We start from the raw sequence: 27003 nt of genomic DNA, 5'->3' as shown, positions 1-27003 counted from the left end.
GATGAGGTCCAACTTCAGTTCGGTGGAAGTGTTCAATATATAATGTTTGGGAACGGACTTAAGAGCTGTTCCGAAACTTGCTATGCTGTTCATCGATCCTCTGGCAAAAGAAAAGATGGCCTTATTCCGCGATATTGCGGTTGCCTGCATCCTCAAATGTTGATGGTCGACGTGCTTGAATATTTGCGTCTGCAGGTGTTCAAAAGGGTAGCTGCAATTTTGTTAAACGGGACATCCTGAACTAGGAACGATCGTGGTTCTATATGGGCACAACCTTACGATAGACACGCAACACGGCATGATGGAGATTTTGAGCCATAGTTGTCATCAACAGTGCCCATCAATCATGCGTTGATATTCCACCTCCGATCTGGATGCAGCAAATCGCCGGTCGATGAGGATACATTGGATCTTGCTTGGCCAGAAACAAGAAATCCTTGTGCCAGGCTTTCAATTTGACAGGGCTACTGCCCAGCGAATGGTACAAAGAATGTACTTGGAAGGTTATCCGAATCAACTCTCTCCAGGTTTCTAACTTTCAAAGCTCCATAACAACCAGGGATCAATGCTTCTCAGTTTCAATCCAATGATTTTACAGCCTCTGCAGGTTTCCGTGCAGAATAAGAAATTCGTATGGTTTGTGTGAGCGACAGACCCTTCATGCAGCCTGCAAGTGGACGCCAAATCATCTGACTCTTGTACTTCGATTTTTTTGACGACTACGCACAGTCCGAGCCTCAGGGATCATCGCACGGATGCAGATTAACGAATTCATATCCGGAACTGTTGTCGTACTCGAAATCCCATCATGGATCATTTGTTTGAATAGTTCTGACACCTCAATTTACTGTGCTCTACAGCTTGTCGTCGGAAGATTAGGAAATAAATCTAAATTGCGTAGAATATGTTGAGGGTCAGAGCATGGGGGGATCTTCATGATATATCATTTATGACGGAACAAATTATTATTATCCGACTCGTCACTTTCTACGGTGTGTATTAGATGATGCCTGTCAGGAACATTCCTACCCTCAGCACGGCAGTCGGAGGTCTTCTGTACATGTGGCTTGGTTTACCAAATGGTCGGAAACTTCTAAATTGAAACACTCGGCATTGATCTAAATTCATGAAACTCCAGGGACAGCAGTCACATAGGATTAAATTTTCGCAACAAGAGATATCAATTTTTGGAATCGACCAAGTCAAGTCGTCATCCAACAACATTCCGCACTCAAAGGATAATAGAAGAAAGTCTATGACTCCAAAAATAACAAAATTCTCCGTTTCCTCAGGATGAGTTGAGATTGGCAGGGATTTTGTTGAGTCGTGAAGAATTTCTTTGATACCGAGAAATGGGGAAAGTTACGTAGTGCGATGAGAATCTGTGTACTACATTGTACAACATACGGAGTTGTTGAACTGCATCCGGAGTCATCCTTTCTTCCTTGAACCTACGAAGATAGTTCTCGCCAGTTGACAACTGCCATGCATTCATATGCAAATTTGAACACAACCCTGCAAGACTTTCATCGAAAAAAAGTGATTCGATACGTCGTGGCCGTTATTGTTTGTATCACATTTCACAGATATTAGTGTGCTGTGTATTATTGGACGACCTAAGCCAACACATCAATTACATGGAACACATCAGGCACATCATATCATATCACAGCAAGGAGAAGGCTCCTCCGATGCCAAGTTTCGCACCTGGATTCATATTTCCCCATCCACTTTTCATGTCGTTATCCTCATTCTCAGTGCCAAACTCATCATTATGAGCAATTTTTATTAACTTCATAAATTTCATCTCACGACATCATGTCACCTATTCTTTTCGTTTATTTTATGGTTTCATGTTGCAACATCAATCTCGTAACGCAACGTACTATCTGTACAATACATGAATGCAATTTAAAATTTGGCAGAAATGGCCCCCAAATTGATTTCAGGCCGACATGCCTAAAGTCCCAAAGAATTGTCCAGTTTTGATGCAACCAGATCGTATGATAATCGAATCGGAATAATACGCATGCGCTGTGCTACAGTCATGGCTCCATGTTCAAGGAGATATTTAAAAATAATTTCCCCTTTCTAAGATTCGGAAGAGTTTTCCGATGGTTCTTAATTTATCGAGCCGCGTAGGTGCAGATGCCATTAGCTCCATGATTTGCATCCGAAGTGGCGGTGGACGAACCATTGGGTTGGGTTTGTGATTGGATTCGAGATCGTGGAATGGATTGAAGGGGATGAAACGAATTCATACGCACAATCCAAACGATCAACAAATTGGCATCATGTCATGATGGAATCGAATGAGGATAATGCCAATTATTTTCTTCCACATGGCATGATATTGTGGATTTGAGGATTTGGCATGGGAAAACTTGTTTGTTTGTTTCGCTGAAGAACCAAGATCCCTTCACTCTACCAACATCTTCAAACATCGTCTCATTTGAACGGTTCACGCGCATTACTTATCACTGATACAAAACGCACATACGGCTCCTATTTCCCGAACGCCAACAAGCCACTATGGAAATTCTCCGAATTTTCTTCAAGCGTCTCGGAAGTCGTGTCGTGTCGTGTCGTACTGCGTACACAACCCTTTACCCCCACTCTTATTCATCGTGCCACAGGACATGAATGACACGCACATAGGGATTTTACGCATACGTGTGTGTGCCTACTACCTTTTCGAGAAAGGTGAATTCATAAAAGTAGCAAAACACATTCATTGATTTATTCATTCTATCGAAAATAATGCAAAATTCGACAATTCACACGCATGGGCAATGCGGTTATGCAAATGGATATGGATATGTGAACATAAATCGCATACCATACTCACATCTACATGGCGGCTCGGATGGCGACAGCTACGAAGTAGCTTGATATCATTCGATCACTCAACCGTTGCAGGAGGTAGTCCTCACTGAACCCTTGATGTTCGTTTGAGTCTGGGATTGAGTTTAGGTCTTGTCATTTATTACTACGTTCGGGAAGTGAAGTGATGTGATGTAATGTAGTACAGTACATGCTCTCTGTATCAATTGTGTGTCTCAAGTGGATTAATGATTGTAATTTGCCATCGCATTCGCTTTTGAGGCTCTTTGGATTTCGATTCTTTCATTTGGAATTTGAGTAATGGATGAATGAATGGGTAGGTGAGGTGAGGTAAGGTGAGGTGAAATTGAGATGGACATCCACCACAACTCACGAGATTCTCCAACTTTCTTTATTCTTATTTTGGTAGGCATGGATCACTTAATTGCGATATTTTCTACCGGGTGAGAAGATAAGTATGAATGAAAATGAATTCGGACTTTCCACGACCAAAAATTGAAGAAAACATCATCAAGAAACTCAAACTATTCGATTTGATTTGTGCACGCTTTGCCTTTGCATTCCTCCCTTTCTCTCCCATGTAACCTTTTCTTTTGTCTTTGGCTTTCGCCTTTGCTTCTCGCATCGCCATGCACACTTTTCGATACACTGGATCACTACCATCCCATTCCCATTCCCATTCCCATTCTCATTCCCACTCCCATCACAATAGATCGCAAGTTCACAATTAGATATCTATTAGATAGGTAATCAAATAATCAAATAGATATTACTAATTCATATATACTTCCTATTTCCTATTTATGAAATTATTCTATCTATCTATTTATTTATCTATTTATATATCTATTCATTAACTCATCTACCCACCCCAATCATCAATAATACATACATACACGCACACACACACTCTCTCTCCCTCTCTCTCTCTCTCACTCTCATACTTAGAATTCATTATCTCTCTCAGAACCCCCCTCCCCCTCCCCCAACCCAAAACTTCAAGCCTCCCTACCTATCTATCTACCTACCTACCCATCTATCTACCTACCTACCCATCTATCTACCCATCTACCCACCTATTTATCTACCTACCCACCCATCAATCCACCTACCCATCTCAACCCCAAACCCCAAACCCACATTTCAATTTTTCAATTCTCAAATCCGTATATAATTCAATCTCAATCTCAATCTCAATCTCAATCTCAATCTCAATCTCAATCTTAATCTCAATCTCAATCCTCCACATGAAAACCCTAATTCTAAACCCCAATTCCAAACCCCAATTCCAAACCCCAAACCCCAACTCCAAACTTCAAACCCCAAGCCCAAACAAGAAAACAAAAGAAAAGAAGAAAAGAAGAAAAGAAGAAAAGAAGAAAAGAAGAAAAGAAGAAAAGAAGAAAAGAAGAAAAGAAGAAAAGAAGAAAAGAAGAAAAGAAGAAAAGAAGAAAAGAAGAAAAGAAGAAAAGAAGAAGAAAAGAAGAAGAAAAGAAGAAGAAAAGAAGAAGAAAAGAAGAATCAATACTATAATACCTAGGTAGGTACCTATATGTATATATATATATACCTATATTACTCTAAAATTTCACAGAATAAATAATTAATTAAATATTCAGTTACTTAATTTATTAATCAATCAATTACTTAATTCATTAATTATATATTCAGTCACTTAATTATACAATTCACATAATTACAGAAACTCATCAAAATAAACTCATTAAAATAAAAATCCAAGTATCAAGTATCAAGATTCAGAAATAATCAATAACTAATAGGGGGTATCCTTTCTCTATCTTCCATCTGCTGTTCCATCTTCCATCTGCTGTTCCATCTGCTGTTCCATCTGCTGTTCCATCTGCTCTTCCATCTGCTCTTCCATCTGCTCTTCCATCTGCTCTTCCATTTGCTCTTCCATTTACTCTTCCATCTTCCATTTACTCTTCCATCTTCCATCTGCTCTTCCATCGAATTAATCTCTTCACCTATTCCCATCTCCCTTCCTTTCATTCCGACTCCCGTTTAGTCCAATCCAATTCAATCCAATCCAATCCAATCCAATCCAATCCAATCCAATCCAATCCAATCCAATCCAATCCAATCCAATCCAATCCAATCCAATCCAATCCAATCCAATCCAATATATCTTCCTTCCCTCCTTCAAAACAAAATTCGTTACATTACTTTCTCCCTCGTTGCCCGAGATAGTGTCAACACACTCACTGACTCACTTAGTTACTTACATAATTACGCAATGCAGTGCAACGTGATGCAATGCTATGGTATACTACATCCATCCATCCCGCGTACATATTCTTCCTACCCTCCACTGTCGTGATCGGACCCCTGGTCATACAGCAGGGCGAAATGAAAAACAGAAGAAAAAAAAGGCTATCTACTCATACATACATACATACAATACAATGCCCAGCTCATCTATCATACATTAATATTATCACCCAATCTCCAGTTGAAGTCGATCTCAGCCCACTCATCCACTGACCCCCACCTTCCATCACGAAAGAACTTTTTCAATCTTAACCAACAAAAGTCCTTCCGTTGTATTCCCCTTGATATCTTTCAGTTGAATCAGTCGATAACCCTGTTGAAGACGATCTAGCCTTATGCACGCCCAGGCTGCTAGTTCATCTTTGGAGTAATTCGCGTCTTCAATTTTAAACCTATGTGATAAAAATGTTAGTACGATGATAAAGACGACGTGATATGTAAGGTTTTCATAGGTTGCAAGAAGTTTGGGGCAATATTTGGATGAATGAATGGAGATTGGATGAATGTGAATGAAGAGAAATAGAAGCAAGAAAGAGTAAGAGGAAAGAAATGAATGACTAGGGTAACGTTGCATACACACACATCATACATGAGGTAGACGTGTGCAGTAAATAATGGAATAATGTTCCATAGATGAAGAAAACGAGTGATGTAATAGTGATAGTGATGAAAACATGCATTTCATCTCGATGCAAAACTTCAATGAGAGGAAGAAAATCGAACCACAAAACAATCCTAGTTTATGAGTGTGGTAGTCGAGAACGCGCCATGTGTAACATTGAATTGGGGAACTAGGTGGAGACCGAACTTCGTCAATGCACGGGATGGGCTGACAATCATACTACTGATTCGACAAGGAAGTATGCAGCGGAACCCCACCCGAGCAGCCAAGCGTCGGAAGACCGTTGGTCTACTGCACTCTTAAATTAATCTGCATTGATACTGACCATCCGGCTCCGGGCCGTTGCGTTGTTGAAGATTGAGGAGATTGAAAAGCTCCGATTTGAGCTTTGCAATATGTACCAGACACCTGGGTGAAAGCTTTTGGGACTGAGCGGTGTGACATAATAACAGGTTTATGATTTATCAACACTGACAATCAAATCATATGAATGTAGACCTTGTCTAATTCCCTGCATATGTAACTCGTGAGAGTATAAATAGAGAAATGTTGAAGAAAAGTAGTGTGACATGTACTAACCTGACAAAGCTTAACTCCTCCACCACGTTCCTGATACCTTCAAAATGAAGGGTTTCGCCTTCAAAATCGGGTTTGCTGCCCGATTTATAGGCAGTCTTGAGTTTGTGTTCGCCCTCTTTTGCTTTGACATCATTTCCGATTGGTTGCCCGTTGAGCTCTTCTTGACTTTCAACGTGCAGCTCGCATTTGACGTACGGATGGAAGCCCTTTTCCGTCTCACCTTCAGGGAAAGGAATTTGTTGGCCTGCAAATATGGAAATCTTCAAATCCAGGGTCTTGTAGGGTATATTTGCCCATATATCGGACTTTACGTCCTCACTGCGATAGCCAGGAGGCTTCAATATCCATCCTTGAGACCCGGCAAACATTCCCTCATTCAACATCATACCTTCATCTAATGTTTGCCAATTCAAAGCAACCATTTGAATGCCCTTACGCCAACAGACGGAAGGGTCAAGATTGGATGAGTCAAATCGTGAGCCAGCTGGGAATGCTCTCATGAAAAAATTACGATTATGGTTAAACATCTGTTCCCGTTTTTGTTCATGAAGCTCGTTGATCACTTTTTCGCCAACAGAAAATATGTGAGAGGGTTTGGTGGCCGCTCTCGCATCAAATGAGACAAAATGTTCGCTGTGAGTATAAATTCCGAGTTTACTCAGACTTTCACAGATCTTTGCCTTCTTCTTCGAACTTCCTCGATCATCTTCGGAACCGGACTGCCCAGAGTCTGCATCTTTCCTCGAGATCACCGGTACCAATGTGTTGGAGGATGCCTTTTTCTCTAAAGTACCCGTGCTTGCGGGCGATAGTCCATTCGCAAGCGGACCATTCGTAGCCTCATTCGGGGCTTCTGACGCCTCTTTTAATTCCGGCGCCTTCTTGACCTTGACCAAAATTTTGTTGAGAAGTTCGTCGAGTCTAGGAACTCTTTCCTCTGGATTGCATGTTTCGAATGGAGAATCCAGTAAGAGACCATCCCATTCCTCCTTCATAATATCAACCATGACCTCCTGTTGTTCGTGATCGGCATGAACTTCCAGACTGACTATAATTGGGAGAGGACTCGTAGTAAAAGCATTTTCTCGAATCGTTTTGCAGACTGCTCGGAAGCCAACTGGTGCTGTCAAGGTCCAACCATGGAGGACTAAGGGCTCTCCAAGCATCGATGATCGTATCGAGGCCGGTCGTCCACCATTCTCATCCTCATCCAAAACCTTGAGTTTATCTCCCGAACTTGATTTTGTAATCTTCTGCTTCGCACTCTCTAACTTTTCTTTGGCACTTTCCATCTTCTCCTCCACCGTCAATATCGCTGCCGCAGCTCTGCTGGAAAGTGTACTTCCCGTTCCTGAAGGCTGTCGTTTATGATCGGCTTTATTCGAAAATATGGATTTGTCGTCTTTATCTGGTAGTTCTCCATTGTGTACATCGATCTCAATACATCGACAATTTTGAGTGAGAGCCTAATGGAAAGTGGCAGTTAGTAAGGAAGCTGAATCAAATCATCATCGGTCGACTGACTGTTTTATATGCTTCAGTCGAACTCCTCGACAATAACTGATTCCCTTCTAAATATGTATTGTGACTGCTACTGATGTAATAGTTGGTGATGGGTTTCGACAGATCTAATTCTGGTATGCGCTTCAACACCTCTAGTGAATCACGGTAAAATAGGGACTCGAGAAATTCTTCGACTTTGTATGTATCTTTATCGAGTTTGACTGTATGGCCTTGAACATCTGCCAACCATTCCTCGAAGCGTTCCCTTCCTAGACATGATTCGGGACCTGATAATTCGTCGAAAAGTTTTCGTAAATATTCTTGAATTTCGTGTGAGAGATAGGTTTGACGGGGAGGATCTCCTGCGGTCGTATTATTGAGAGGTTGAAGATGTACTCCATGGCCCGGCGTCACCATTGTCGACATAGCTACGAGTTTGTGAAGAGAGAAGTGTTTACCGGTGGGAGTGAGGAGAGGCATGGTAGTTATTCTAAAGTGAAGACCAATGGTAATATTAGCAACTGAGTCATGATGTAACAAATTGGAAGGGAACCACAAATGAATGCAAAGACACTGGGTCTATCATCCAAGTTTCTTGGACCATCGTGGATGCAACTCATGTCGCGAGAACTACGGATACCGACGATTCTTGACGTGTTTCAATGGTATTAAGTGTAGCCCTGCTTGGTGGGGTGGAAGGGGGGAAAGGATAATCAAAGTAGATGATTTTTTTTTTAAAAAAAACACATACCTCCGAAGCTTCTTTCTGAAAAAAGAAGGCATCTCTCCTTCGCATGAAATTATGAAAAGAAGGATTTTGATGCTACATGAGGAGGTATATGATGGATGAGAGTACTAGGTATGCATGTGAGTGTAGGTGTGAGTGTGAGCGTGATTGTGTGTATGTATGTATGTGTGTATGTATGTATGTATGTGTGTGTGTGTGTGTATGGTGTTTGTGTATGTCTGTCTGTATGTATGTATGTATGATGAAGGAATGATTACTTTCTTTTTCTCAGCCTGACATATAAAAATCAGGGAAAGTTAATTGAAATTGTTGATTCATCGGGATTCATCAAGGGAAGGGGGCTATAAAACGAGGCTCTCTTTCAGCTTATACTGGGTACAAATGTCCTACCTGGTACCGACTTACCTACGTACGGACTTACTGGCTGGTATGAATTTGTTACTATTCTTATAGTGCTGACAAGGCTAGTGGGTATTGGTTGATCTGATGGGTTAACACCAGACAGAAGAGGATGATGGATGGATGAATAGCTCGAGTTTTGAGTCTTGAATCTTGAATCTCGAACCTCGAACCTCGAATCATCCATAATATTGAAAATGCACCAGACCAGAAAAGAGAGAAACGAGAGAGATGTGGGTAAAGAGTGAATTTTGATTCATATTTATGTAATGTGTATGGATGAATGTATGGATGGATGGATGATTGATTGAATGAATAAATAAATACATATCTATTTTTAAGTTGATGACTTATTTAAAACCTTTTGTTTCTTTATTGTCTAGTAGTCTCGAATACCTCCCTAGTACCTACCCTACCTAGTCCTCATCCACTTGATAAAATCCCGGCCCGTACCTTTTTTTCTTTGATTGGTATTTGCTTGGCTGATTTGACATTTTGATATCCTTGACCTGGGGAATTAACCACACCAGAACTGGTATGAACACCATTACTGGCATGAGCCGGATGACAATGTTGAAACCCTTCATACTTAATAAAGCGAAGAAAGCTAAAAGCGCTGAACTACTCCGTCTGAAACCTTCCAAAGCCCAGTACATTGAATGGTTCATGGTTCATGCTACGGATATCAAGCTTTTTTTCAGGGTGGATTTTTATGGAGTACCTATCTCTAGTAGTAGTTCAGGTCGTATCTACTGGGGAGGGAGGGACCTGGCTATTACATATCAACCATTTCATCTGATACACCAATATCTACAAAGGTAGGAGGTATCTTCGAGCGTAGCGAGCTATGGGGGTTTGGGGGCTTGCCCCCATAATAGTAACATAAGTGTTCATTCAATTAAAAGTTAACTATAATTATTATATTCATGAAGAGAGTGACGCTCCGCTGGCCCTCCGGGAGCCACTGCCGTGGAGGCAGTAGCTACTACTCGTAGGTACCTAGCTATTCTTCAATTCGCCTCAAGCCTCAAATCTCAAACAATTTAACAACACCACAACACCATCACCATCATCACATCACACCCCACCACACCACATCACAAAATACATCGCCACAATACATACATACATACACATACACATACACATCACACACGCAAAAATCCAAGCCCCTTTATCCAAAATCATGACTTCACAATCAATCCTTCACCCCGAACAAAAGGTTCGTTCCTGGGGCTTCTCAACCGTATACACGTGGTCCGATGGCCCGTAAGTGATTAACCCATTCAATCAATCATTCAATCAATCATTCAATCATTCATTCCATCATCTACTGTACATCATACATACATACCTACCTACCTACACAGCCTCAACTCCACTCCATCCACTCCATCCACCCATCTACAGAGTATCCATCTCCACAACAAGGCTGAGTAACCTCTTCATCTCACATTCTTCATTTCCAGAAACACCCACTACACGCCCCATTCCCACAACACCCTGACCACCCATCTCGTTACCGCAGGACAATTGACCATCACCTATCCGCGCGAAAAGGATGCGCCAAAACGGACCTATGGCGTGGGTGAGCGAATTGATGTGGAGAAGGGGAGGGTTCATGAAGTGTGGATGGGAGATGAGGGGTGTACATATGTGATTGGAGAGTACGAGTAAATGGATGAAAGATATGTTTGAGTCTATGTGTCTATGTGTAAAATTGTAGATGGATAAATGATGATGTATAGAATATTTGGGTTTGCGTGTACCTAGGTATTTATTTCTATTTATTTATCTAATCGAGGTTACAAATGAACAAACAAACAAACAAACAAATGAATAAATAAATAAATGAATAATATACGAAATAAACTGATAATCACAATACCAACACCAATAACACTAATAATCCACTCCTATCAATAATCATGAACACGATCACACTCCATACAGAGTACACGACGACCACGACCACAACCCATCCAGCCATCCATCCAACACATCAACATCAACATCAAGCGCGAACAGCAATTCCACACACTCGAGTCACCAGTGAGTAACAAATCAATTCTCATCATCCCATTATCTCATCCCATCAAACCATACTCTACTATCCAGTCTACTATCCAGTACCTATCCAGTATCCCCCAACATCACAATACAAATATCTCCAAAAATATCCACACTCTTAATAACCTACCTAGTAGTACATATATACATATACATATATACTCCATATACATAAATATCATTCATTCATACATCCCACCCATTCATCCATCCATTCATTACTCAACACCCATCCATCCATTTATTTATTATATCTCATAACCTACCTGCCTAGATGCACCTAAATAGGTGTTTATCATTTAATCCAATCTACTCCAATCTACTTCAATCCAATCGAATTCAATCCAATCTACTCCAGCGCCTACCTATCCATCTAGTATTCACAACACACTATATACTACACACAACAACAATACAAACAACAACAATACATTTCTCCTACGAATAGCCTAGGTAGGTCTACCATGGAAATCACGAGGATTTTGCGGTTCCTATTAGACCTACCTATATCTTTCAATTCACCAGGACAACAAGTTCTAAATATTCAAAGTGAAGAAAAATATATACCTCCTCGCCACAAAATTTACTATTGTGTTACTATTATGAGATGCATTTTCCATCATCATCACAACACCCAAAGATATCACCCACCTCTAATCCCACCACCTTTCATCCAACCCCTCCAAAAACTTAATATCAACATTAACAAAACTCCTCCACAAATCCACCTCTTGTCTCCACGGTCTCATTTGAACCGCAAACGTCACTCCCGCCACATACTTGGCCAATTCCTCTTCATCCTTCCCCATAACCAAATACTTATCCCTCTTCGCCACTACCTTGTCTCCAAACTGTTTCTTGTACGGTTCAATCCGATTCTTAAGATTCATATGCATGCTGAATTCCGAGTGCGGTAGATCCTTCGGAACAAATAACCAAGTAAACGTACGACCCGTAAGATCGTAAAAGGTAAAACCATCACGCTTATCGTGGCCAACCGTCAAAGGATAAAAGTAGGGGGCACTCCATAAGCGAAGTATAGCGAATTTGGCATTGGGATTGGCAGTCGAGAATTTTTGGGCGGTGTGAAGGAGGGGTGGGACCTTGAAGGGATCTTCCACCCAGCTTGGCACTTCGAGATCGGGAATAACCGTACGCCAATCGACAAAAAAATCAGGTGTAGAAGGACGATGCGGCTCTGTACCTTGAAATGCTTGACAGCTGGCTGCTGATGATGCATGACTGCGAACAATCCCAGACTTGTAGACTATAAGAAACGTGTTAGTGGATAAATGTACAACATACACCAATATGGGGTGACTTGCGTTTTGCAATGATAGGTCGAATCGTCATATCCCATTCCAGAGGAAACTCCGAATAATCATCTGTGGACCGCATTTTCTTTCGAAATTTATCGAGACTGGCATAAAATTCCTTGGGCTGGCTGATCGTAGATTTGTCTGTTCTGATGTCTGGATAATTCCGGGCTCGTTCCTCCTGCTTGAATATCAAAGATTCTTTGAATGCCTTTCCAACTTCCGTGTCAAGGAATTCCGAATTAAAGAATGGATATATCTTACCCATAGCTTTCTCTGCATCTTTAACATCATCGGCTGTCACTTTGAGCCAACTCATGACCCGAAAATTGAGTATTGTTGAAGATGCTTTGAAGAAAGGTCTACGAGAATGGTTGTATCTCCAGGATCTGTGGGTCAACTTCTTCATTTCTAAATACCGCTCCTGTCCATTGGGAGTCAAGTCTGCTTGGTGCCAGGCTTTTTTGAAATCTATTCAGTAAATTAGTCTCAATTTGATTTTGAGGAGAGGATGTTATCATACTTCTAGATGATGTCTTTTCGATAAACTTCATGAATTCTTCTTGTAGATCTTCATTGGGAAAGTCATCTTTGAACGTCTTCTCTATGGCAAGTCTGTGTACAGTAGCCCGTAGATCTTTAGGGAATTCTTTTGGAAAGACATCAAATCCATCATCGTCCTCCTCCTCATCATCGCTGTCGTCCCCGAAAAGGCTGTCGTGATGCCCTTGACATCCAGCTTCAGAATTTTGAGTGATGCCCGAATCTTCGTCTTCGGAATCTTCCGACTCCCAATTCCAGGTTCCATCTACGAATCTTTTCATTGAAAAGTCTTCCTCCTCGAACGCTCTCAATGAATCCTTTTTGCCAACGGCCGGCTGAGCAATAGATTCCTCTTCTGCTCGCTCCTCAGGAAACAAGACCTCATCTTCTAGAGCATCTGCTTTATTGTAAAAGAGATTACTTGGCCATGAGTCTGTTGGCTCAGTTGGCATAGGATCTGGTCCATCAATGTCACCATAATAGAATTTTGATCTCCCATCTTGAAGATAATCCCATTGGTTTACGAACTGTTGGGGATCACCTGGTCTGACATCCCGATAATGGCTATCTTCGTCTCGATAGAGCGTTTTTAGAATGGAAGCAGCTGGCTTATACATCTCTTTACCTGTGGTAGCCCGGATGGCTTTGATGAGCATCTAAGCTTTGTTAGTAGAGCTTTGAGAAGGCCACTGGATGACAAGACTGACCTGTTGAACAGTATTATACAATGGAGCTAAACTTTCTCCAGGCTCGAGATCCCAAACATAAACATCGTAATAATCGTTGAAAGAAAAGTTCCATTCGCGATGACGATCCATCTCCTCGAAGAATTCAGGTCCAATTCTTTTCATGACATTCCATACATTTTTGACGGCTCGTCCAAGACCGCTCTTCTCTCGCCATAGCCATCGCTCTTCTTCGGGAGGCTTGACTAACAACTTACCACTTTCAGCATCTCTCACAAGAAGTACTAAACGATGACTTTGCATAGACAGATATTGAATAAAACGGCGACTTGATGGATCATTCCGTTTGATATTGGCACAAATTACGTTCCTTGCTTGGAATATAGCATGTTGACGACGGGTTTGTTTGCTACGACCCCCTTGTGAGAAACTGACACTAAGCTCTTTGGCATCTGGATCTGAACTTTCATAGTACATGATGAAGCCCTAGTTATCGCGTTGTTAATGAAGCGTTCATAGGTAGAATTGACGAAACTCACCAGTTGTAAAGCTTGCTGCTTCAATCTATTTCCAACCCAAGAAGCCCAGTTCGAAGCAGGAAAGTAACCCCAGCAAGCCAAAATGTTCAACTCAAAGAACTCTTCCCAATTTCGACATAACTCAATTGCAGTATTGAGATTACTATCCCTTGCGATGATGGAGAAATGTAACCAACCTCCACGAGTCATTGCTTTATCACTAGGATAATTCCAGATCATTCTACCACAAATTTTCACACGGATCTTCTTGCGCACTTGCTGGGAATTTGTGGAGTCGCCGAAATCAATCGCACCACCCTCCATATCCCCCATAATGTTTTGCATAGATGGAGCCATCCCAAGCATGTTTTGAGCCGCCTCTTCGCGAGAAAGCTCCCGTTTTGAACGCCATGTTCCAGGTAATTCACCACGCTTTTTCCGGCTCAACCTCATCTTGACATCGTAAGGATCAACAGCTTTAGGTTCAGATCTTTCATGATCATCAACATCCTCACTTTGGGTCTTTATTTCAGGATCCTCCTCCTTTTCATCGTCGGATCGAAAGAAGTCTGCACATGCATCCCGGATTTCTTGAAGACTAGGTTTCTCCATTTTAAGACAAACATCTCTCAGGGCGGTGCCAGTCACTTCTTCATCTTGAAAGAAAGCTTCGATGCTATCAGCGCGGAGAGCCGCCGGAAGTAAAGCGGCGTGTGCAAGTAACAATCTACAGAACAACAAGTGCTTAATCTCGGACACCTCGTCAAGCAGGCGTGTGATTTCGAATTCTGTAAACGTTCGAGTTGTTGTTTGGACGTGAGGATTTTCCACCGTTCCAGCTACCATGGGCCCCCGAACATCATCAAGGTCAATTTTTATTCCATGAGCCAACCTGTGATACATGTCCTCTCGACTTTCGATCAGAGATTTATCAGGTAACTCTTGTGGCTTAGGTGTTGGTTTACTTGTCTTTGTGGAAAGAGAAGGCGTAGTTGTCGTAGTTGCCGTAGCTGCTCCTCCATTCTTCTTCTTTTTCTTCTTTTTTGACTTTTCGGTAACACCAGCGGACTCGATTTGGGCCACAAGCGTGTCAAGTTCGTCGGTACTATTTGCGTTGAGATTTGGGTTCTGAGATGCTACATCATTCTCGATCACAACTTCTTTGTCAATTTCCGTTGATGAGGGTTCGACAAGTTTTAGATCTTCTTCCGAGGATATCCATAAGAAATGCCGCATGAGGTCTTTAGGAATGGCCAGTTAGCATCTGTGAGATATAAAATGTGAAGCATGGACTTGTAGCTCTACCCATGGAAGATCGTGATGTCAATATCAACATACCTATAAAGCTTCCTCGTCCATCCTCCAACTCATCCTCAATAGGATCCCAATCCATATCATCATCTGTACCCTCATTTTCTTCTATCTCCTTCATCTTCTCCTTGTATATTCTCTCCAGAAAAGTATCTTGTTTCTTCTTCTCCTCCCTTCTCATTTTCTCCTCCATTCTTTGTTTTGCCTGCTTCCAATTCCTCTGCCATAGCTGTGCCTCTTGCTTTATTCTCTTTTGTTCTTTCTCCCGATGTGCTTCTTCATCATCCTGGCATTCTCGTACCCATTTGAACCATTGTTGGTTTTGATATAAAATCTGGCGAGAAACAAAGTCAGCACAAAGTCCGCAAAGATTGCCGCATATTGACACACCTCTGTAGTTCTCCTTTCGAGTTTTTCTAATGCATAGGTAACATGTATTTTCTGATTCTTAAGCTGGTCCAAGAATTTCGCATGCCCATAGTCCATGTTCTGACTGAAAAATCGACTATGATGCAGCTTCCTCGCTCTTATCACTCTTTCCAGTAGTTGATACTTGGTCCATAACCAATCATGTAATTCCTTACATTCTGCTTCTGTTGTAACATCCTTAAAAGTCTCATTTCCAAGAGCAGTTTTCGTATTTGCAAGGTATGGGGGTGGGGTTTTGTCTAGTCGTTCAAGCCGAGCTGTACGAAGTTTGTATCCACGATAAAGACCTGAAGGTCATTGTTAATTGTGTTGAACTCAATGGAGATTTGTGGCAAAATGTCAAATGGATTGCAAATATCGAATACTTTCAGATATTGAGATCTCGGCTCTGTCCGGGGTGTTTCTGGGGATATACCTTGACATTGTTTAGAGTGGAAGCTACAAAATAATCCATTCACAGATGTAGCTTTTTCCAAGCATCGTTTCTCATCGGAAACATTCAGTGCATTGCACTGTGGTGAAGAATTGGTTTCCATTGCCGTACCTCAGAAAATTGTAAATGTTTGAAGCTTTCTCCCTCTCATGTACGACAACGACAACGACATTTCCAAGAAAAAGCTACCGGTATGCTGGTACCAGTATTAAGTGGGGAAGAGGGTCTTGATTGGTCTTGATAGGGAGAGACGCGTTTCGCGTTTGTGTTATTCATGATAGCTCCAAGCTATGGAATATGTCATAATCATTTACAACGTTTGGATGGGATTAACACAGATGATTGAAATGATGCTCTTCGATACATTAATAACAATTTAAGGTCATCATCGATCTTTGCTCGGTTGTAGACTTTCGGCAGAAATTAGAAAAATATTCTGATACGACCACTGCACCATTACTTATCGAGATTGAGTTCATTTATCCACACGCATCTGCGAGATTACCCAAAATCCCCAGGGCACCAACAGTGCGTCCGTATATATTCACAAATCACTCCGCCCTTCCATTCACACAGCCCGTTTGGCTTAGCGGTAAAGCGCATCACTAGTACTTGTGGAGTTCACATGGCTATGATGAGATCCTAGGTTCGATTCCTAGAACGGGCATTGAAGCAGTTCTTTTGCATCCGTCTTTCATGGCTACTCTTTTTGCGATCATCTGAAGAAATAAGATGAACTCGATGGTTTTGTCTCTTCGGAAGTACAAGGAGAGTGAGGAGGTCTTTTGAAAAGCATTTACGATGTGAGACTTTGGGGAGGTAAAGTGTAGGTACGCTCCACTTTTCACTGAAAGAAAATTCTTGGCACTTTTTTGATCAATCTTTGCTTAATCAGCAATTCCAAAAATCCCAAAAATCGACGAAATCGCCCTTTTGGAAGAGGGCAGGCAGTACTGGGTGTCAGCATAAGACACCTGTTTCTTCCTCATTTATCTTTCTTTTCCTCATATTTTGACAAACTACATGCCCACCTTCTAACACGAAGACAAGCTCTTGCTGTATGTAATCAATCGACATCAATCATTCATCACTTCCACCACAGCATTTATTCATTTTGAGTTTGTATAACATGTTTCTTACAGAAATTTTTTCTTCCCGTGTTTGTTCTGCTTGTTTCAATGACGCCTTTCTTGTTACTTAGTAAATGCCATGTTGCCAGTTTTGACCGTACTTGTTTACAAACGGACGGAGAAAGCTCAAGGTTAATGGGCATCTACTGCCTATGAGTATGAACTAAGAGATTCTCCTCCGTACTGAATGTGGGTAAAGGTCTTTAACTCACTAGGCTAATGAAGCGGCATTGGAGTGTCATATGTCGTTGTTCTCACCGAGGAGATTCAGATGATTGTGAGTGCTGATAGTACAAGCATGGCAATGGAGAAGAGTAATGGTGGTGATATCCATAATGCCTGAACAAGAGCTCCTGATTTTAATACAAACCAACCCCATTTCAATATGTGCCTCAATTATTGTGCGGTATCTGAGGACTTTTTTAATTTTAATTTCATTGCATATATGTTGAAGGAATTTCATACGATGTTCCTAATTCTGGTTGAAGATAAATAATTTCTCATTGTGTGAAGTTTCAGCAATCGGAAAATTAGTCGGAAACTTGTGTCTCCCATAATCCTGTTCAGTTACCGTTGATATGTCGAGTGTATCTCGAGTCAGAAAGACTCAACCCTCGATTCATTTTCGTAAGATACCATACCAGTCAGATGGCAAGTCCTTTATACGGTGGGTGTTGGAAAGAACCAATGTACACAGCTTAATTTGGCAAAACTTTATCCTAAGATATTGACGATCAGATAACGCATCGAAATCTGACATTATCTGGCACTGTTGGACAAAGCTATCAGATTGATCACAGTATTATTTTCCGCCCAAAAAGTCCCTTGTCCTACCCCCCTTAGGTAACTCGTCTAACATTCCCAACAATGATTACGCTTTGTACGAGGCGATAGATCATAAAATATAACAAATTACTCAGGTGAGTCAATGACAACATTTATTCATTTCCAAAACTCCCCGAGTGGTGAGCTAGTTCTTTTGCACGTGTAATGAACTACACCGAAGAGCATGGAACGGGAAGAGACAATCTGGGATTCACCCTATGGGCTGTTAAACACGACGCCATCTGATAAGGCAGCATTGTGCTGGAAGGTACGGATCTACTTTACGAGAACAATTTAGACGATGATCAAGATAATAGATTCCAACAGCATGTGTCTGATACTCTTATCTTAGGTACATCAATTCATCATTAAGAATTTGACCCAGATCCTTTTCTCATTTTCTCCATCTTACCAACTTCCAAACTCGAAAGACATGGCATTCCTTCCTTATATCGAACCAGGGCTTGACATCATACTTCCTCTCTCCATCTTCATATTCATTCTCAACATAACCCGTGACCTTCTCGATTCCTTCCTCTATTGCGGACTCATTGGGGAAATATTTATCGGGGTTCTCTCTGGAATGCCTATCACCGGAACTTCATTTCTCAACATAGAAATTCAAGAAACAGTACAATATCTCGGATATCTGGGGCTCATCTGTTTGGTGTTTGAAGGTGGCCTCATCACAGATCTTCATATATTAAGAAACACAATATGGTCAACATTGTCCGCTGCGATGATTGGAATCCTGATGCCGATGGCTCTATCATTTTTCATCATGAGTATGAAATTCGATAGTATTGAAGGTTCAGGATATCCAACCGCATTAGCAGCTTTTTCAGCAGGAGTATCTCTCTGCTCCACATCCTTAGGGTCAACTTTTATTATTCTCGCATCTGCAAACCTTCAGAAAACACCAATCGGTACTTTGATAGCTGGCGCGGCAATGCTAGATGATATTCTTGTCCTCGTGATGGTTAAAATCATAACAGCACTCGGACAAGGCCACTCCGATTCTTGGACAATTGTCCGTCCTGCCATATCCAGTTTGGGTCTTATACTTGCCACTTTCTTGCTAACGCCATTTCTTCTGCAACTTTTGCTTCGCGGTTTCCATTCAATATTTACATATCCAAAAGTTGGCCAAGAAACTTTTGGTGAGGATATTGATACCGAAAAGGGGATTTCTCGGCATACGGGATTTATATTATCGACTTTGATGCTTATAGTTCTTGTAACTATTGCTGCTTGTGTAGAGGGTTCGATATTACTATCTGCATTCTTAGCTGGTGCTGTGGTGAGATATACTTGGCAAAGTGTGAGTGGTGGAGAGGATATAGACTTGGGTGTGGATCGACCTACGATAATGTTTGAGGAGTATTATAAGCCGACAATGGATCATATATTAGTGCCTTTTTTCTTCGTAAGTACTTTTACTACCTTTCCAAATATCTGCTTGATCTTCAAGACCTAAAGGTTGCGAAACAAAACATACATCTAATACCAAATAGGCATCAATCGGTTTTTCCATCCCCGTCTCCGAAATGTTTTCAAGTTCTATCCTGTGGAAAGGAATCTTCTACGCTTGCTTGATGTTTCTAGCCAAAGCTTCCGTGGGACTAGTTGTCTATTTCGAATTCTTCACCACAAGGTGGTCTCAAAAGTGGACAAATCTTAAAAAGAAAACACTTCCAATACCAGAAGAACTTCCCCAACAAGACGGCTCACCAGAAGAATTCGCTACAAACGATCTCGCAAATCAAAAATTAAAAACAGACACCCCTCATCTCGATGCCATTATAGTAGGGTCCACAATGATTGCTCGAGGAGGGTTCGGCTTTCTGGTAGCTTCAGAAGCGCAGAGCTCAGGCACCTTAAGTCTCTCCAAAACGCCAATCAGGATCCTAAATATGCACAAAGATACCGGGAGATTTAAAACATTAGATGTGGTCGAAGATCAAATATTCTTGGTGATAATCTGGGCTTTAGTTCTATGTACGATCGTTGGACCGGTTGTTTCGGGGATTGCAGTGAGAAGAAAACTGATCAAGGAGAGGGAAGGAGAGAGGTGCGAGTGTGGTGTTACAGTTGGGCTGAGAAGTTTCGGGACTGGGGATGAGGGGTTAGGAGGATGTCATCTTTGCTTGTGAAGGTGCTTCAGTGGATTGGGAAGTGTATGAGAAAAGCAAGACGGAGGACGAAATGTATCATGATAGAAAGTTGGAGTTTGAGCGAGTTATTATTATGAATACGGGTCAAGACAAGCACCGCGACCATCGCGATGCTCTTTCCTGTTCCAGAAAGGAAACGTTGCGCGATATCGGTTTGATACCGCAATTTCACATTCGTTATAGACTGATTTCTTGCGAAAATCAAAAGATGTGCACCTTTTCACCAATTCATGTATTGAACTGAGCTGCAAGTCTTACAATTCGAGGTCTAATCCCGGGAGAGAGAAGAAAAGACCGAATATGAGCATCTCTACATTTCTTTCAACAGGGATCTTCATGTTTCTTTAACCAGAACTCAATCATGGCTTGCACTCATCCTCGGCTGATTTGTAACTGGAGGGTCAGAAGACAATAACAAATTGATGACCGCTATTTATTCTTTTTCTCGAATATAAAAACTAATACAAACAGCCTGCTGATTATTTAATGAATATTTGTAAGACCATCTCGCCGTCATATTCTTCACATGAGAATAAGTATACGCTAATTCAAAGAGCCTCTTCAACCCGATGACCGCCTTATGGAACAGAGAGAAACCGCGTGATGGACTTTGGACATCTCATGCCTACTTTCGAATGTTAGAAGACACGAAAGATGTTGAGTCTGGAGTTTCTCTCACCTATTTTTAAAAAGAACCCAGTATTGTCGATTGCAGTTCCTTATGTACTCTTTGTGTATTGGGTTCCAAGCTCTCCTCCAACACAACTCAAGAAACGGATTTATCACCAACTAGCTCTGGTCTCTTATCTTCTGTTTCATGAGACTTGATGTATGTGAAAGGATCGCAAGAATTCGCAGTGAGGAGTTTGACTCTACAGACGGCAGAAGCATCCGCTTTCTCTTGAGCGATACTTGGACCAAACACTTTGTGTTCGTACGCAATATCTGATTGGGTGGTCGGCGAGATTTTTGGACGGAGTGTAGATGCGGCAGCTTGCGATTTGGGATGTTGGGATCTTGCAGGGACATTGTCTTCAGGAAACACAACTCTCAAAAGATCACCCTCGACTTTCAATAGTGCCCTCATTGTAGATTGATTCAAGACAGGTTCAGCGGGGTACTCTTTCCACAATTGACGACCATGACGACCATTCCAAGAGATAGCATTTTTCAAACGTTGGAATATACTTGGAAATTGAATCTTCTTGGGTCTTTTTGTTTGCTTTGTATCATTAATGCCGTGCATTTCTTCCAGGTGGTCCAGCTGTCTGCCAGACACCAGATTGCCTTGCGATATGTATCTCCTCAACATTATTCCTCGGGTTTGCAGGCGCTTTCAAAGATGTGCAGGCAAGCCTGCAAAGTCTGTAAAAACTGGAAACCGCCCAGCACAGAAGAAAAACCAAAATGGAAACACCGAATAAGGCAAATTTCCATGGGTAGTCGGGGCCAAGTAATGAATCGATCGTGTTAACCGCCCAGTACATAAGAAGAGCCAAAATGGAAACACCGATTAAGGCAAATTTTCGTGGGTAGTCGGGGCTAAATAATGAATCGATTGTGAACATTGTATCTTTGAGTAGGTTTGGGGGGCGCCAAGAAACCAAAAGTGTCCTTGACAAGAGGTGTTTAGGGTAAATACTGACTCAAAGCGAGACTATAACAATTCTATGATAATACTTGTGGTGAAGGAATCAAGGAAATAAAATTATGTTTGTGGACAAAAAGATTGTGGATGTGAATTAACTTGATATACTCAGTGGTGGCACTGGCGACTCTTTCCTTCCACATCAATTCTGATCATCTATTCAATTTTCAAGGGAAAGAAGGAATATATATCCTTGGTGAAGGAGTCTTATTTTAAGAAGGAAGGAGCGCAATGAGGTGCACCTTCTATCGTTCATGTCATTAATTTGTTCGTCTCGTCCTCTTCTCCTCCCAGCCATTCTATCTGGGATTCTCTCCAAATGGCACACCCGTACAATTAAATCCATTAGGTTCCACAACACTATCACAAAGATACTGCGCTGGTTTTGTGTTGTTCACAGTATCCAAAATACCTTCCATACCCTCTATCAGAATACCCGTGCAAGGCGCGGCACCACTACACTGTAACTCTGCTACCACATCGCTAGAGGCTGTACCGCTCCAAGAAGCGAAGGTCATGTTGGACAGATTGAATAGTGAGGTGTCGCAATTCCCAGTTGCAGAGTTGTAAGATGTACATTGTGTTATGGCGATTATGCCGGTATTATTATGAAGCGTGAAATTGGTAAAAGAAAGGTTGGTTGCGTGGCCCAGACCGGCGCCTCCACCATTCGGAGGGTATCTGGGATCGTTAGTGAAACTTACAAAGTTGATGAAGTAGTGGTCTTACCCAGTGGATACTCCAGTCCAGGTTTTCATGTAAACTCCATAGCGCATGTTGTAAGAGCGAATATTGCGAGCGGTGACGTTTTCAATTACTTCATATCTGCCCTCTGTGATGGAAGAAAGGGTTAATGAGATCTATCTTATGTTAGGTATCCAGGAGACTTACCATATTGACCGATACTCCCGATGGCTACACCAAGCCCTGTGTAGAAATCACAATCTTCGATGAGAATATTGGTTGAATTGGCTTTCATAGAGATGGAATCATCGCCATTATCCACCGTCCAGCCACGAAAGGTGATATTATCCGCATAGATAGTATCAGCACCATCAGTCTATGTATCCAAGATCAGCCTCCATATTTCCAATGAAAACACCCCAGCACACGCAACAGCACAAAAAATACTTACATTCAAACTACTAAATTCAAATCCAACTGGTCTTACATCCGTACTATTCACATAAATATTCTCCAACAAAATATCCTTTGCGTGAATAATAGTCATCGTCCACATCTGACTCTGCACGAACCTCAAATTTTCAAAAACACAGTTTTTAACACCTGTATATGTAATCTGATGAGGTCTCCCTGGATAATTATTTGTCCCATTAATAAATTCATACCAAACCTCTCCATTTCCATCTAATGTTCCATATCCATGCCCATCCCAATGAACATTCTCGCCCCCAAAAAGCCATGCACTACTTTGGTTCTGATATCCGACAGGGAGGGAATTGTTCAGCCAGTATGGAATGTTGGTATCCCATAATAGTGTACCGTGAAGATCAACTTTCACATTGGATAGACCGGTCGTGTTCATAACGGTTTGGATGTTGTAGGTTGTGTTTTTGAATACGACGGTCCCGTGAGTGGTGATCCCGTCATTGTGGCCGCATTCTTCGAAGGCGTGAATTATTGCTAGTGCGTCATCGCCGCCGCTGGCACTGGCCTCTACGATGCATCTCTTCTCTTTGACGAGGGAGACGGCAGTGGATGAAGAGAGGGATACGAAAAGGGGGAAACTTAATGCTGTGAGGAAGATTTGAGACAACATTTTTGTGGTGTGTGTAAAGAATGAGAAATATTACCATGGGAGACTTACATGACGTCTCCGAGTGTAACTTATGTAGCTACAACGAAGTTTCGGTAAAATTCTACCCCGTAATAGAGATATTCAAGATATCCAAGTGTTGAAAGTTTGGTGGCAGGTATATGCGGGGAATTGCGGGGTAAATGTGGCGATCGATGACTTTATTGAGCCAGGTACGATGCATGGTTACGAGATATAACGATGATCATCCGACGGGGAGTATTTTTGTTGAATTCACGACTGTGATGACATGAAGAATAGGTAGCTAGCGATATGAGTCGCCTTGCAAGTGCCGAGTGCTACTTGAATTCTTGGACAAATTGACATTTTTCGGTGGTGTAGTCTTGATATAGGGCGGTGTGAAAGTCAAGTCTCGCTGTCCACCTTCGTTGAATCTTGTCAGAAGAAATGCATATGAAGCACCTCGTCGTCCCCCACGTCATAGATATGATGCATCTCAATAATCGGGACAATGTAAGCTTGCTGGGTTCCGCGCTGCCCCCATCTTTATTATGCGCGACTCTCACGCACTACGCCGTAAACAAAAAAAGCGTCGGCAATTGATGGATGGCGTACCTGACGTGCCGAATAAATGCCGGGCCAATTCCCAGCCTTGGGCCACCAGGGCACAACTTTCTGTTGCTGGCTATTCCATCGAGAGTGTCATCTGATTTGAGATACTTTTCTTTGTAGGTGCTTAGTACAACGATATATGAATGCCACTTATTATAAAACCTTGAACTTGAATTTTCAACATATTGATATCTTGAATACACTTCTCTTCTTATTTGAAGTATCAGAAGCGACCCAGTTCGCGATCTTCTTTTCTCTTTCTTCCATTAGAGGTAGAATAAGTCCTTTGTCAAAGTAAGCTACCGCCCATATTGCTTGATCTTCTGCAGCGAATATTTTGTTTCCTCCCGTGATATGATATATGAAAAGAATCGAATCGTCGCTCAATGGAGCGACTCCATTGTCCAATCGGTATGGAGTCGTATCAATATTTTTGTGGAAATGATTTGGAGGATTTGTGAGGAGCGGGTATTTCTCTCTCAACCTTTCGTCGGCTTCCATGGTAAGAGGTTTCCATTTTGCTGTCACCTCGTGTGGTTTAATTTCCTTCTTGTGAAGCAGATCAAGTTCGAGATCATCACCAAAAAATTCAACTCCGAGTTTCCAACCCGTTCCACATAAGACTGCATCCCAAGGGAAATGAGAACCGTCTTGAAGATACAGCGTCTTGTCATTTATCATCTTCACTTCGTCGCGATATACAGTAACGTTTTCGGCTATAAGATTCCAAAAACCGTAGTGGTGTCGTGCCCGGCCAGTCCCTGTAGTGACAGAATCCGTGGTTAACGAATAAATCATTTCATTAATTGTATCAAAAATTTCAATAATTAATATTATATTGAAAAAATAGATTATATAATATTAATATGATTGACTTTTTTATATGTATATAATTAGAAAATTTTATTTTAAGGGGACTTAGAAAATTTTTCGAAATTTATTGATTTTTCGAAATTTCTTGGATTTCGAAAATTTTAGTTTAAGGTTATTTATATGTTAGAATCAATACAAGGTGATGATTACTATAATATATAAATATAGACCTAATAATAAGACTTTTTATTAATTTCTTTAAAATCTCTTTTTCAAAGCTATATATATATATATATAAACTTTTCACTTCTGAACTAATAGTTGGCCCGATATCGATTCTATATTGATGTCTATAACATTACAAATAAAAAAGTTTATTTGTATTAAATTCGATTAATAATCGATTAGTAATCATAACTATATATATTAAAATCGATTTATATTCCTGTTTAAACAGTACATTCTATACTATATAGTATAGTGGTAAAACTTTTGATTGAAGAATAAATCAAAAGTGAAGTGAGTGGTCTATAAACAAACCCCCCTTTAGACTTTCGACTAATACCGGTTTCCACCCTTTAGCTTCTCTGCTCGTTTCTTTTTTCCTTTAGCTCCTACACTCGCTCCCCATCCCCTCCTAGTTCTTCTGCTTATTCCCCTTCTCCTCCTAGCTTTTATGCTCGCTTTCCTTCCGTCCACCTTTCCTAAGGGCCTTTATTTTCTTTTAATTTTTTAAAAATGTCAATAATAAACAGTTTGCATTTTGAATAGAAAAGATTTATAGCTGATGAAATATATATTTTATCAAGGATGAAAAAAGTTTGAATTCTGTAATATATGTATTAAATATTAGTATGGGGATTTATACTAACATTTTTTTCATATATAGGTATTAACTTTGCTATTACAGGGAGTGTCATTTTACCAAAATATACTTCAAAGTTTAACTTAATATCCATGCGACTAAATCCTGGATAGTGCGAAAAGAATAGTTTTAACTCACTCTGTATCATATCTCAACTTTTCGAAGCCTTTTGTACTTTTTTGTCCATCGTAGTTTGGCTTTTTTCGTACTGCAGTATCCAAGGTTGAGAAGATCTATGATACAATTGCTACACATGTTGCCGTACTGTGGGAAACCAAGTCCACCATGTATCTCAGTTAAGAAGTGAAGGCTAAAAATTTGATATAATTCTTGTTTGCACCGCATCCACGCCATTTATTCAAGGAGTCTTCAGGTCTAGAGGAGCAAAAAATCCAGGACCAGCACCTGTCTTCCGAATAGTCCAGGAGACCGTCTTCCCAGAACGCAGTGCTTTTCAATCATATCTGCAGACAGATTTCCAGCGCCAATCATCGCAATGTGTTTAACTTCCTCACGGGCGATGACTTTTGATTTTCCAAATTTTTCAGAGTGTAGTATAGCTCCCCTAAGAGATTCCTTAACATGCAACTCTGGAATGTTTGACAGGGAAACCCCAAAGCTTATCTCCGTGTACGTCAGACTAGGCACGCACATGTTAGTGACCCATGATGGTGAAGTCTATGCATGGGCCAGAAGTTACAGATGATGGAAACAGATGTTGACTCGGAAAAGTGAAGTTAATGCTGATCTAAAATATTCGGATTTACATCTTACAAGTGTTGTTGTGAAGTCTGGAATTACCCTCGTGTAGCGAGTCAAGTTCTTCAGGACAAATGCGCAGAATTTTCACGTCAGCTCATACTCCA

At 41.2% G+C, this 27003-nt stretch overlaps 8 protein-coding genes across 8 annotated transcripts; 3 read left to right on the top strand and 5 right to left on the bottom strand.

Annotated features, from left to right (window-relative positions):
- Positions 1–4091: 4091 nt before the first annotated feature.
- On the top strand, positions 4092–4388 carry EAE98_011495 (uncharacterized protein; the record flags this gene model as incomplete). The annotated part of the gene is made up of 1 exon (XM_038959117.1): positions 4092–4388. One exon carries the CDS (start codon positions 4092–4094, stop codon positions 4386–4388), a length of 297 nt encoding a protein of 98 aa, XP_038804471.1.
- A 974-nt stretch (positions 4389–5362) lies between these two features.
- On the bottom strand, positions 5363–8623 carry EAE98_011494 (uncharacterized protein; the record flags this gene model as incomplete). The annotated part of the gene is made up of 4 exons (XM_038959116.1): positions 5363–5528; positions 6338–7803; positions 7862–8330; positions 8592–8623. The coding sequence occupies 4 exons, from the start codon at positions 8621–8623 to the stop codon at positions 5363–5365; spliced, it is 2133 nt and encodes a 710-aa protein (XP_038804470.1).
- Positions 8624–9932: 1309 nt separating this feature from the next.
- EAE98_011493 (uncharacterized protein) lies at positions 9933–10794 on the top strand. Its single transcript, XM_038959115.1, has 2 exons — positions 9933–10256; positions 10457–10794. The coding sequence occupies exons 1-2, from the start codon at positions 10174–10176 to the stop codon at positions 10662–10664; spliced, it is 291 nt and encodes a 96-aa protein (XP_038804469.1). The 5' UTR covers positions 9933–10173; the 3' UTR covers positions 10665–10794.
- Positions 10795–11710: 916 nt separating this feature from the next.
- EAE98_011492 (uncharacterized protein) lies at positions 11711–16396 on the bottom strand (the record flags this gene model as incomplete). The annotated part of the gene is made up of 8 exons (XM_038959114.1): positions 11711–12324; positions 12383–12844; positions 12897–13572; positions 13624–14088; positions 14142–15361; positions 15459–15765; positions 15822–16147; positions 16276–16396. 8 exons carry the CDS (start codon positions 16394–16396, stop codon positions 11711–11713), a joined length of 4191 nt encoding a protein of 1396 aa, XP_038804468.1.
- Positions 16397–18681: 2285 nt separating this feature from the next.
- On the top strand, positions 18682–20401 carry EAE98_011491 (uncharacterized protein; the record flags this gene model as incomplete). The annotated part of the gene is made up of 2 exons (XM_038959113.1): positions 18682–19674; positions 19763–20401. 2 exons carry the CDS (start codon positions 18682–18684, stop codon positions 20399–20401), a joined length of 1632 nt encoding a protein of 543 aa, XP_038804467.1.
- A 787-nt stretch (positions 20402–21188) lies between these two features.
- On the bottom strand, positions 21189–21734 carry EAE98_011490 (uncharacterized protein; the record flags this gene model as incomplete). The annotated part of the gene is made up of 1 exon (XM_038959112.1): positions 21189–21734. One exon carries the CDS (start codon positions 21732–21734, stop codon positions 21189–21191), a length of 546 nt encoding a protein of 181 aa, XP_038804466.1.
- A 635-nt stretch (positions 21735–22369) lies between these two features.
- Positions 22370–23850, bottom strand: EAE98_011489 (uncharacterized protein; the record flags this gene model as incomplete). Its single annotated transcript, XM_038959111.1, has 4 exons — positions 22370–22751; positions 22800–22902; positions 22962–23130; positions 23206–23850. 4 exons carry the CDS (start codon positions 23848–23850, stop codon positions 22370–22372), a joined length of 1299 nt encoding a protein of 432 aa, XP_038804465.1.
- Positions 23851–24636: 786 nt separating this feature from the next.
- EAE98_011488 (uncharacterized protein) lies at positions 24637–25140 on the bottom strand (the record flags this gene model as incomplete). The annotated part of the gene is made up of 1 exon (XM_038959110.1): positions 24637–25140. One exon carries the CDS (start codon positions 25138–25140, stop codon positions 24637–24639), a length of 504 nt encoding a protein of 167 aa, XP_038804464.1.
- Between the last annotated feature and the right edge of the window lie 1863 nt (positions 25141–27003).

The sequence above is a fragment of the Botrytis deweyae genome (assembly GCF_014898535.1).
Source record: "Botrytis deweyae strain B1 chromosome Unknown BDEW_049, whole genome shotgun sequence".
Lineage (NCBI taxonomy): Eukaryota > Fungi > Ascomycota > Leotiomycetes > Helotiales > Sclerotiniaceae > Botrytis > Botrytis deweyae.
This window is presented reverse-complemented; position numbering and strand designations above follow the sequence as displayed.